This window comes from Marmota flaviventris, chromosome 9, assembly GCF_047511675.1.
Source record: "Marmota flaviventris isolate mMarFla1 chromosome 9, mMarFla1.hap1, whole genome shotgun sequence".
Lineage (NCBI taxonomy): Eukaryota > Metazoa > Chordata > Mammalia > Rodentia > Sciuridae > Marmota > Marmota flaviventris.
Genome location: NC_092506.1, coordinates 128,875,083 through 128,888,068, shown reverse-complemented (window position 1 = coordinate 128,888,068; position 12,986 = coordinate 128,875,083). Strand labels below are relative to the sequence as shown.

Sequence of the window (12,986 nt, the reverse complement as noted above, 5' to 3'; positions counted from 1 at the left end):
TGGCCTATATATGAAAGGGCCTATGGAATGATGCAGGATTCTGAGGGCTGAATGCTCTGGGCTACCTGGAGCTATTGTTACCTCTGCATAAGCATGACTACACTTCCAACTCTTCCTCACATCTCTCAATTGCTAGAGACCAAAATTTTACATCCTGGGTCTCAACTCCCACACAGCAACTCGCATAGTCTTTAGGATATTTGCAGGTGAGAGATATCTCAGTCCTGATAGATTAATGGAGATTTTTAGGGGAGTAGTGGCACCTATGGACACAAAGAAGCATACAACACTTTGTTGCCTCAGTCCAATTACAGTGAACTCCTGTGGAGAGCTGTTACATAGTGGGATTAGTTCCTTGTAAACAGAAATAAGGATTCTGACTGCACTGTGTGCAAACACAAACCTTGGAAGTTGAACTATCAATGAACTGCTGAAGCCCAGGCCTCAGCCCTTGGCCAAAGAAAAAAGTGGCAGCAGTGGCATAGATGATTTGGAGAAGTAGTCAAATGAGTCATGTGCAGCTGCTGTGGCCATGGGATGAATGGTTTCTATAGATCTGACAGCAAAAACTGATACAAGTGTAGGAGAGACTACCAGAATGAGAAATTGCAAAATAATCAAGAAGTATAGGAATCCAAAGTATATCCAGGAGAGTAAGATCTCTGTATTTTGAAAATACCCATCAACCTTCTCCATTGTGATGATTGAGTCTGTGGAGAAGAAGAAGGATAAAGGCCTTCAAGTCCAGTCAATGGATGATGCATAAAATGAAACAACAGCAGCCAATGGCTCCAGTGAACAACTGGCATGGCCAGCCCAGGTATCCAAGTTTACCCCATTTTACCTGTTAAGCAGAACTGGTGGACTTTTAAAAATAATTTACCCAGGTGGCAAGAGAGCAAGATTATTATTTTTTGTCTGTAAGAATTAGAGATAAACAGCGTTCTGTGTTGCACCTTAAGAATGGAGAGGTTAGCATTGCTCCTTACAGTTGAAGTTGTAAAATGCTCAATGCCATGAGGCATTTAAGGACAAAAAAAGACCAAGTATGTTAGTACCTGGCCAGGCTTCCAGAGGGCTGTATTTTTAGCAAGTAACCAAGGTCATAAACACTCATATTCAATCTATGTACTCAAGGTCAAAAACATTTGTTTGTGAGCATGCTCTTACATCAGTAAAATGTTGTTGATATGCCTTCTTTGTCTGACCTGCATAAAAAAAAAGTTCTATTTTAATAATTTGGGGGGCTGAGGGATAGAAGCTAGAGTTTGGTTATGGGCTATTGCTGCCTTCAAAAGTAGCATGCCTACCATCCCAAAAGTTCCTCACATCTTCATTCAACTGCTTGAGCCCGAAACCTTGCTTTTTTGATATAAGCTCCTGCACAACAGCCACAGATGTGAAATCATTTTAAATTTGAGACTATCACAAATCCTCTGCTTTATGCAAGGGGTATTGTGTTGTTTTGTAGACATACTCTCAGATAAAATTCATATAGTGGAGATTTAGTATATTGTAGACATACTCTCAGATAAAATTCATATAGTGGAGATTTAGTATATTATTTATTTTAGATTACACATATGGCCTTAATGTTGTCTCACCCTCACTTTTTTAATGTAGTGTTTCATATTGTCCATTTACAAAACTTTTGTGATACAGATACAGTCCTTTTGTTGCAGTTTCCATAGCATCCTGCATTTTCATCATGACTGAAATGAAATATGGCTGTTTTCAAATTTCTCCTGATAAGAAATTTTAAAAATATTGCTTGTTCTTGATTTTTCAATTCAATTTTCAGCAATTTCCCAAGTTTATTTTAAATCCTTGCTATTAGCTTTAGATGTTTTTCTCAAACATATTATCCCCATTGAATAAAAAGTTCATCAGATGTAAAAATTTTGGTTTTCTTTTTTTTTTATTCTTTCTTTTTTTTAAGGGGAGAGGAATGAATACTTAACCCAGGGTAGTTCTCCTAAACCCCTATATCATCAGGCTTTTTAAATTGTATTTTATTTTATTTTTAGTTTTCACACAAATTCTTGCTTAGTTTCTTAGGGCCCTCTCATATTATTTAGGCTGAATTTGATATTGTGATTCTTCTGCTTAAGTCTCCCAAATTATTAAGATTGCTGACATGAGCCACATATGTGTGTAACCCCCCTCCCCTTTTTGAATACATGTCACTACTTAAAAATGTCACTACTTAAAAATAATGATGAATCATGGCTTCTGAAGGAGGTAAGTTTTGCCTTTGTGTCAGGCATATTTGATCTTGGTATGTACTTAAAAAATGTGGGCACACAACAAAGCATCTTTGTAAGATCCTGTTTCAAAATAAAAAAAAGAAAAGAAAAAAATTGAGGATATAGCTCAGGATTATTAATTCTCTCAGTTTAACCACCAGCACTACACTCATATAAACACACACACTCACACACACACACACAGTACTTGTGGGATTTTGAAAATATTTTTTACACTGAACAGCTGTATTAACTTCATCTATTACAAAAGGCAGAATTAGTGACATAATATCATGGGTCCTTTAGCCTTATCTGTGTACAGAAATTTGGTAATGCGATTTTACTCCTACTCTAGCCAAATGCAGAATGCATTCTACAAAGTTTGGGTCAGGGCTCTTCTTCTTTTTTTATGGCTTTTATAAAGTTGTGGCTATGAAAGAGTACTAGTCAGGTACCTAGTCAGGAAATATTTTTTAATGTTTTTGCTTTTGCTTTTAGAACACTGTCTCCTCAATGAGAACAAGCTCACCTTAATTTATTAGATTCTGAGATATCATGTGAAGAAGATTCAGGGTGCTTTTTTTTTGGCAGCCAGATCACCCTCTGAAGTTCAGTAATCTTAACAGCTAAACATATGCAGAAAAATATTGCAGATGAATGCAGTTCAATCCAAATGTGAACTAGTAAGTTTTAGAGTGACTTCTTATACAGTTATAGACAACAATGTACCCAGTGGAGGGAAAATGTCAGGTTTTAATCATATGTGGTACAGTGAATATCTGGAAAACAGCAGATATCTTATAAGCAGTATTTTAATTTCTTTTATTTAAGTTCATATTCCCAGCCCTGATCCTTAGTCTTTTAACAATGAAAATGGACCAGCTTGCCTTTTGGACTTGATTCTGGGCCCACTCGGCTTAGGTTGGAGTCAGTGCCTGAAGACTTGTCCAATAGTCCCTTAGGTGCCATTCTTTTAATCATTTTGTAGGCTTTCTGTCATGGATCAGGAGCCTAAATTTCTGTGCTAAGAAGAAGCTGAAAACAAATCACAGGGAGAACTCTGAAAACCCTGAAAGCAAGAAAATGATAAGTGTGCCTTGTTACCTTGAGACTGGATAAGTAGGTTGTTTGAAGCTGGCAAGAGTGGCAATGGTGGAAAATGAAAATTTTGGCTAGGGACTTGTTATGAGGGGGCAACAATTGTGATATATGCAGTACAGGAGAGAAATAAAGAATTTCCATGCACTTCTGCCCCTTTCAATGCTTTATTCATTCAATTACTCAACATAATTTCACTCTATAGGTTCTTAATCAAGAAAACAACAATTTTTAATGCTAGGTACTGCAATAGACATAATCCATTCAGAGCTAACAATTATAAATTAATTCTAAGCACTGCAAAGCACACGTAATAATGACAGGCTAATTACAGACATTCCCTCTGCATGCTAAGTTCAAAAGTCTCAAGCCTTAGGCTTTATGTCCAGCATATGCAAACTCACTCAGACCAGGGTGATCATGACAAAAACCAAGGCAGGGCTTTCCTAGTGTGGAGCAGATGACTGGTTGAGGAGAGAATCATAGGGAGAAGTTGCAGCTCTCACCAGGGTCCAGACAAGGGCATAGAGTTGGAGAGTGGTGAGTATTATGCAGAGGATCAGGAAATGAAGACAACTAATGGGGTGTCAGGTCCTCATCAGGCTCTCCATCTCAAGTGCATCCTTGTTTTGGCTGGCTGAATCCCTGTTCATTAGCTCTATTATTTACATAAAATTTTGGGCTTTTTGACCCCCCTTGAAATCTTCTTCAGCTACCACCAGGTTTATCATTATCATTTACCCTGGGGTCAGAAACATCTTGTCTGGTGGTCTCCACCCTGATATTTATGCCTTTCTCTCTTATCAGGCTAGGAGAGCCTGCCAGGGGCTTCACTCTATTTATCAGGTTGAGGGGAAATAACTTGTTTGAGGCCATACTGGAGTGCTCTGTTTGTGTGTGCCTGGTGAGACTGCAGGTTTGAAACTAGAATTTTTAAAATAGAGTTGTGTAGGCTCAGGCCTGAGGCCATATTCACAGGACTCCTCAGTGGGTCTCTGTGGCAGATCAACCTCCATCCCCCCCCCCCTTACTAGTCTAGTGAAGCTTAGATCAGCAATTAAAAACCTGGGCATTTTGTTCGATAATTGTATGGTGTTTTCAGCTTGTCTCTAAAGCCCTTTGTGGGCATCCATGTGCCATGAGTCCAGCATGTTCCCACATTGTGTGGTGAAGACTGGAATAATTATCTGAAGAGAACCCCAACTTCATTTGTTGTTTCCATGCACAAGAGAGATTGTACTTTTAGAGCTTGTTATGGAGGGTTTTTTTTTTTTAATGTGTGTGTGTGTGTGTGTGTGTGTGTGTGTGTGTGTGTGTGTGTGTGTGTTTTGTTTTCTTTTTGGTACCAGGAATAATTCAACCCAGGGGTGTTCCACCACTGAATCACATTCCCCAGCCCTTTTAAAATATTTTTATATGGAGACAGGGTCCCTTTGAATTTCTTAGGGCCTCATTAAGTTGCTGATGCTGGATTTTAACTCAATGCTCCTCATGACTCCTGAGCTTTTTTAATGTAGGGGAAGTAGTATCACAAATTCAGAACAACAATATAATTTCCAGAACTTAAGCTTAACTCTTCCTAGGTCTGAGAATTAACCTCTAATTTTCTAGCTCTCTGTTCACATATTCAAATCTAGGGTTCTTTTTTCATAGTGAATTAGTATAAAATAGAAGGGATAATAAAATTACAGTGTAATCAGGATAATGAACCTCATTCTAAAACAGCTGGAGGCTAACTGGGAGATATGTTAATGAGCACCATTAAGGCCTATTTCAAATGTAAAAAAAAACCTTAATGCCCACTTTTGGGAATACCTTCAACAAAGTCCTTTGTCCCGTGGTGAAGTTGCAAGAGGAAAGATGGGTCATGGAAAAGATGAAAATGAACCCATATGGTAGTCAGGATGCCTTTTCTAAAACCTATTTTAAATATTTTTTTCCATGTCTGCTGAAAAACATCTGTAAACTTTTAAGATGGCACACAAAAATGAGTTTATCTGGTATCATTCCCCATCCCACATGGTGGGAGTTCTATTTCAACTTGCTTAAATAAATAGATTTTATTCTTCAAAATTTGTGAGACAAGCACCCAGATGCAATTGGCAAAGTGAGAAATTTTGTTTCATCTCAAAACTCCACTTTCAACATTATCAATGACTATTTTCCCATATTTCATTTCATTTTTCTTCAAGAACTAGAGAGGATTTTTAAAAGATTTGATTTATCATCTGTGTAGGAATGGCAGAAAATCTCCATAAACTCAACAAGCAGGACTGGAGAGGCCTGTCACAGAAGAGAAGGGGGAAGGGGGAAGAAGAGAGAGGGAAGGGGGGAGAGGGGGGAGGGGGATGGGGAGAGGGAGAGGGAGAGGGTGTTGATATTTATGAGCTCATTGGGGATGAGGAGGAGCAGGGGGGAGTGGGCTCTTACTTCTTTATTGGCTGAGAGTTCACGCCACTTTGGAGATATGGAGGTGTGCCATTGTGCCATTAAAAGTTCACGCTATTCAATGTCATGGACCTGAGCTCCTGGAAGAGAAATGCTCCAGGCACCATCTTTTTTTTGAAGAGAGAGAGAGAGAGAGAGAGAGAGAGAGAGAGAGAGAGAGAGAGAGAGAGAGAGAGAGAGAGAGAGAGAGAGAGAGAGAGAGAGAGAGAGAGAGAGAGGAGAGAGAAAGAATTCTTTTATTTTTATTTTATTTTTTTTTTAGTTTTCAACGGACACAACATCTTGTTTGTAGGTGGTGCTGAGGGTGGAACCTGGGCCGCATGCATGACAGGTGAGTGCTCTACTACTTGAGCCACATTCCCAGCCCCTCCAGGCACCATCTTTACCAACAATCCAAGCTTTTTAAATATGAATAAAGCAGAATAAAATTAGGTGACATTAAAAAGAATCTCTTCTAAATGAGGTAGTGTAGTTTATGTGTCCCAATAAAGGTCCTCAATTCATTTTGTTTTCATATGTAAGACCTTTTTAATTAAAATGGCCCTGACCCATAGAAACATTCCAAACATTTCAGTAAGCACCTTTCTCTGGTGTGGCAGGAAAATAAAAGTGGGACTAACTTGAATTCAAACGACATGAAAGATCAATCTCTCTCTTTCTTTCCTTTTTTTGTTTTTTGTTTTTTGTTGTACTGGAAATTAAACCCAGGGCCCCACACTTAGAAGGCAAGCACTCTACCAGCTGAGCTATATCCCCAGTCCCATATTTTGGGAGTCAAAACCAGGGATTGAAGTCATGGGCGCTCTACCACTGAGCCACATCCCTACCCTTATTTTTTAAATTTTTACTTAGAGAAAGGGTTTCACTGAGTTGCTTAGCTTCTCGCCATTGCTGAGACTGACTTCAAATTCAGGATCCTCCTATCTCAGCCTCTGAAGCAGCTGAGATTACAGGCATGCACCACCATGCATGGCCAACTTCCATCTCAAAAACTAAAGTGCACAGCAAATTAGGTCACAGGCTGTCAACAAATAGGTACACTATGAAAAAAACTATTTTTTTAGTTGTTGATAGACCTTTATTTTATTTACTTATATGTAGTGCTGAGAATTAAGCCAAGTGCCAGACAAGTTAGCTACTGTTAGACCAGGACGCAAGAAAAGACCACCGACTCCAATTAAAATCAAATTAAAGCAAGCTTATTATTTCGACCGGCTGGGCTGCCTCTCCCTCCCAAAATGGCGGGAACAAGACACCACCCCAGCTTTCCTGAAGCCCAGCTTTATAGCCCAGAAAGTTACACAAAGGGGGGTTACAGATAACAGAACTCTGACAAGCATCACACTAATGGTAGTTTACATTTTTTTGCTGGCCCCAACATCAGAATTTATGAGGACCATTAGAGCCTCAGAGAGAGTTGTTGTCTGGCCAGGGAAGGCCAATATTTATGAGGTGTCACTAAGTTTCAGAGAGGGCTGCTATCTGGTCAGAGAGCCAGGCATGGGTGAGTTCAAGGCACGGGAAGACATTTCAAGCAGGTTCAGAATTTGCAGTAATTTATAGTAAAGCTGAAATTATCTTTTCATGGTTTTGTGGCGAGATGCCCAATTTTAAGAAAAGATCAGGTTGGGTCTATCACTACCACTGAGCTCCAGCCCCAGCCCCCTGGTACATATTTTTTTATGGTGGATACTAGAGATTGAATTTAGGAACACTGGACTACTGAGACTCAGTCTCAGGGTTATTTTTTACTTCATTTAGAGATGAGGTTTCACTGAGTCATTTAGCACCTCACTTTTGCTAAGGCTGTTTTGAAATTTGATCCTTTTGCCTCAGCCTCTCCAGCAACTGGGATTACAGGCCTGCACCAACACACCCAGCCTTTGGTATATTTTCAATACCTATTATAAATAGATTTTAACCAGTAGCCTTAAGTCTTTCCTAATATATGTTTGGATTGAATCCATAACCCAGAAATCAGTGAAACAGAGAATCTAGTTTTATCTCCAAAACTGTTTCTTCTATTAGAGTGTCTGAGTTAAGATTACCCATTGAAGAATTTACTGTATACTGTGGTTTCATCCTGACCTCCCATATGTACCTCGTTCTGAGTTTTAGAACAGTCTGAAAAAAGGTGCCCACAGATACCAAATATCTTGGAGTACTTTAAAAACACCAGTATCTGAGTCTTGCCTTCTAGGGACCAGTTTTAATTTTAAGTGTGTAGTTTCTAAAGGCATTAGTTGAATAATCTGCAGCTGGAAGGCATTTTCTGATAATACCTTTTCTCTAAAAGGCACTTAATTTGTTCCCTTTTATTAGATACTGTGAATGAAGATACAATAAAAATAGAAGTGCAGCAATATCTTCAGCAAAAGGATTTCAATTGCATTACATATATACCCATATTTTTTTTAAATTTATTTTGAATTTAAATTACATGCAAGTTCAATCTATTTCTTTCTCTCTTTTATTTTATTTATTTGCTTATTTGTGGTACTGAGGATTGAACCCAGGGATTAACCCATGGGCATTTTACCAATGTGCTACTGTAAGGGTAAAAGAAATTGAAGTTAAAGCGTAAAAGTTAAAGGGTAAAAGACCGGGTGTTGTAAATTTTCTAAGCTGCAAGGTCTGAGTTAAAATGTAAAGGATTAGGTATTGTTAGGTTTCTATCCTACCTGCAAAACCTGAAATTTCTGTAGCTGTTAAGACAATGCTTGGAACTGCCCAGTAAATATTTCCCCTGACTATTTGGATTGTTTAATAAGGGCTCTGTGTGGTCGCATGTAGGCATTGCAGGGCCTGGACCAATCAGGTTAAATGTAACCCCCTCCTTAGGAATGACCTATCACTCCAGCCTGACCTGTTCCCGCCAATGAATGAAACAATCATGTTTAGGAGTTGTTGTTCAATTTTCCCGTGCCTCATGATGATTTTTTCTGATGTATACAAGGCCCTCCGCCCTCCCCAAAAAGTGTACTTAAGCAGTGCTCAGCCCCTGCTCGGGGCTCTGGGCTGCTTTCCCTTCTTGAGTGGGCATGGAGCCCCAGCATGCTGGTTCAATAAATCCCCCTTCTGCCAATTGCATGAGTGGTCACTTGGTGGTCTCTTTCTCCGACGTTTCGCAGGAACCTTACACTACATACCCAGTCTCCACCACTTTTATTTGTTTATTTATTATTGAGACAGGGTTTACTGATATGCTTAGGACTTTGCCAAGTTTTTGAGTCTGGTCTCTAACTTGAGATCCTCCTGTCTCACCCTTCTAAGCCACAGAGAGTACAGGCATGTACAACCTTGTAGTAGTACCCCAAATTATTACTAGTGTATTATGTAGCATTTTTATTTTGGGCTTTTAAAGAACCTTAACACTTTTATCAAAAATATATTTATTAAATGTATGCTGTTGCCAACATTTTTTACATGTTTTTGTACCCTGAATCCTTATGTTTTTTTATTATTATTTTTTTTAATTTTTGGTTTGGTGCTGAGTATTGAACCCGGGAGTGCTTTCCACTGATACACATTCACTGTCTTTTTTATGTTATATTTTGAGACAGGCTCTCACTAAGTTTCTTGGAGCCTTGTTAAGTGAATGAGGCTGTCTTCAAACTACCAATTCTCCTGCCTCATTTTCCTGAACTTCTAGGATTCCAGGCATGTTTCACCACTCATGACAATTTTACATTATTATAATAGCCATTCCAACAGCACTGTACAGGCTGCAGGAAATTCATTTGATTTATGAATTAAATCCCTGAGGCAAGTTTATGTGAAGTAGCCAGTGTAAAAGTGTTGTGTAAAGATTTCTTGGGAATAAACAGGGATTTTTTTTCTAACCTCTCTTGTGAATGACTGTTGGAAACCATAGTCCATAAAAGTCCTAGAAAAAAGAATGCAAATTTATTTGTTTGCAGTTCACAGATATTTGCACATGCCCAGTCACCTTTGCATCTAAAACTTTAAACTTCAGAACATAGTAACTAGAACAAAATTTGTTAAAGTTGAAATAGTGCACAAACAAATTTCTTTTAGGAGCAATTGGTAGTTGTGGAGTTATTACTGTGGTCAGCAGAGTTGGGCCAGGGCTCTGGAAGGTCTCACTCAGGGTATTGGTGATTTACTTTATTCTACATTATTACACCCACAATACAATACTCCCAGCAATAGTAATTGAGAAAATATGCTGATAATGTCTTGAGCTAAACTGGCACCTTTGATATTTGCCTACTTCCCTGCACTGATCCCAGCTGAGTAATTAACATGCAACCAGAATGTGAATAGGGTATTTCCTGGGCCTATTGTTTTGGGGTCAGCTGCTCCATTAGTGTGTGTGGGGGGTCTGAAACCAGGCTGGTGCAAGTATTTTTGTATATGTTCCTTTGCTCTGGCTGAGATCTCTCATTTTAAATGACAAAAGATTTAGAGTAATGTGCTCGGACTTATTTTTCATACACTTCACAGTTTACATCAAGAAGAAATGCCGCAGTCTGTCTGGGCACAAAGCCTTGTAGGTTCAAACAGTAACACTTTATTTCAACTCTCACCAGCATTGCACACATGCTTTTTGGCCAACACCACTCACATGGCCCTTCCAGCAACCCCCCACACTGGAAATCACTCCTCAGGCACTTCCCCAATCAATGGGCACTCTCAGGGAATCCCCAGGAGAACTCCAAAGTAGAGCAAGAACTTCAAAGTAGCGGGCACCCAAGGCAGCAAGAGCCACAACATTGCCTGACAGTAAAGGTCAAATATACAATGCAATCAATCCAGCATCATAGCAATTGGATATAGCTTAACTCAAATCATCATCTCAATGGTTCCCTGGCATAACCTTTCAAACATTCCCTCTGGCAAATGCCAGGTATCATTCTGACAGGCTGTGGCTCTCAACAAAGAAACAACAGCTAGAATTTATCTCAACACCCCTTTACATACAAAATATACGTTGTCATTGAATATGTTGGAAGTTTAATCAAGGTTTATTAATTAGAGAACAGGCTGATCTAGAGAGAATGTAAAGTACCACCAAGTGCTATGTTTTCAAAACAAAAAGAAATGTGAGATATATAGACATGCAGAATAATTTTTTGAATTTTTCTTTGTTTATTTTATTTCATTTTTAAATAGAAAGCAAATAGAGGAAAAAGGAGACCCAGGTGGGAAATATAATTACTGGCAGGACTATGAAACATTAAAAAATAGAATCTAGATTTCAGAAAAGAAAGATTTGACATATTGTATTTGGAGATGTGGATGGCATGAGTGTCCATGATAAGAATGTTGTAAGCTTCTGAAAGAAAATTGATATGGTGAAAGAAGCTTATGTAACTCAGATCCTCACTTAAGCCATTTTCTGCCCCCCAAATAAGCCATGCTAGGTAAACCACTGCTTGACTCTACTGCTGAATACTGAATAAAGAAAAGATTGCCAATGAGAGGTTTGCTTCATACCTTCCACCTTTGTCATGTTTGTGTCTGTTATGCTATTGTTAATCAATCCAAAATTATACAAACAGTAATGACATTTCAGCCCCTTTGAAATTTGTCAGTGAATTCCTGACCACTTTGATGGAGGCTCACAGCAGGCCTATCAGGTGCCCTGGAGAAGACTTGGACCTGAATGGCAGCATTAGAACCTTATTTTCCTCCTTCTGAAATTAATCAATATTTTGAGATGACTTTCTGGCTGGAGGCAGAAAACAGGAATCATTTCAGAAGAATTGAGTCAGCTCAGAAATGAGTCAAACCTAGCTGGGCACTGGGCTCAGTAGTTGACTGGTCACAAATATCTGCATTGGCCTCGTGATTGACAGCCTTGCACAAAGAAAGATCAACCTTGGTGCTTTCCCAGTTTCCAGGTAAGTCGCATGGATCCCAGGCATTGGGCACTCATCTGCCTTCCTAAAAAACCTGCAAAGCCACTATCCAGTTGTTCATTCTTAATAGTTGCTGAACACTCTGTGCTTTTCAAGGCGAATAAATAAATAAATAACAGCATCATGACTGCTCACCCCAGCCTGCTTGTTTTTATGCAGAGTTGATCTGTTTCAAAAGGAGCTAAGTGGGGCTGGGATCCTGGCTCAGTGGTAGAGCACTTACCTAGCATGTGTGAGGTCCTGGTTTCGATCCTCAGCATCATATTAGATAAATAAGTAAATGTATTGTGTTCATCCACAACTAAAAATTATTTTTAAAAAAGAGGCTAAGTGTTCTGTCTTGCTCCCCAAGTGGTGCAAAAAGTCACATAATCATTAAGAGAGACTCAAGGAAGACGCAGGCATGGGGAGCCAGCAGGAAGAAGTCCACAGTTGAGGAGGGTCTGACTCCTGGCGCTCAGGAATTTCTAGAGGGAAGAAAAGGAACCCAGCGCCTCTCTGTGAACCGTGCCCCGGGCGGCGGCGGCTGGGTCCCCTGTCAGCCGAACTGGACGGGTTTATAGAGGGTTTCTCGAGGTCCCCAGTCCTGGGAAGGCAGTGTCCCCCTCTTGGTCTTTCTTCTTCTTTTAGTTCACTTGGGTCTAGGGTGGGCACCAGGCGAGCAAGTTGCCTCCAGAGTCGGAGCTCGCCCACACCAGGGCGGGAGGACAGGCCCGAGGGCAGCAAAGCCTGGCAGCAGGGGAAGCTAGAGCTCCCAGTCCCCTTTGTGGAGATGGCAGGAGGCCTGTATTGACTGCAGGCTGTGCTCTGGGCTCCATGCACCAGGCCTCGTCCCTGGATCGCTGGGCTCTGCAGGTTCCAAGGCTTGGTGGTGTCTCTGGCACTCTGTTCTAGGGCTCTTACTTGTCGCTCTCCATCACTGTGAAGGGACCAGCGTTGGAGCCCGCTTTCCTGAGGCTGTGGGTGCTGCCTGCTGTGTGCCCTGGAGACCAGGCTGCCCAGATTTTGGAAAGGACCAGAGTTCAGCATCTGCTCCATGACCCTGAAAGTGCCTCATTGGGGAAACCAACTCCAGTATGGAGCTCCTGGTCCAAAAGGGATCTCAGGGGACATTTGAGTTGGGGCATGGCTTGCAGAATGTGGGTCTTGGGAGGAGTTGGCAGACCTTAGCCAGACGACAGCAAAGAAGCCCCCCAGTTTACTCTCTGGGCTGGTTGCCAGGCACTGTCAGGTAGGACCACCTGGGGCCACCTGTGGGAGATCAAAAGAATGAAAACAACACCTCCAGTCCCGGGATGGCAGAGTCTAA

General features: G+C 40.4%; 1 protein-coding gene across 1 annotated transcript in view; it reads right to left on the bottom strand.

Annotated features, from left to right (window-relative positions):
• LOC139707030 (zinc finger protein 271-like) overlaps window positions 1-12,715 on the bottom strand; it is a gene marked incomplete at its 3' end in the record, with an annotated part of 56,656 nt that extends 43,941 nt beyond the window's left edge. The window contains exon 1 of the mRNA XM_071617010.1: window positions 12,126-12,715. Within this exon, the coding sequence (XP_071473111.1) occupies window positions 12,126-12,715 (590 nt within the window). The remainder of the gene's footprint in view (window positions 1-12,125) is intronic.
• Window positions 12,716-12,986: the final 271 nt, after the last annotated feature.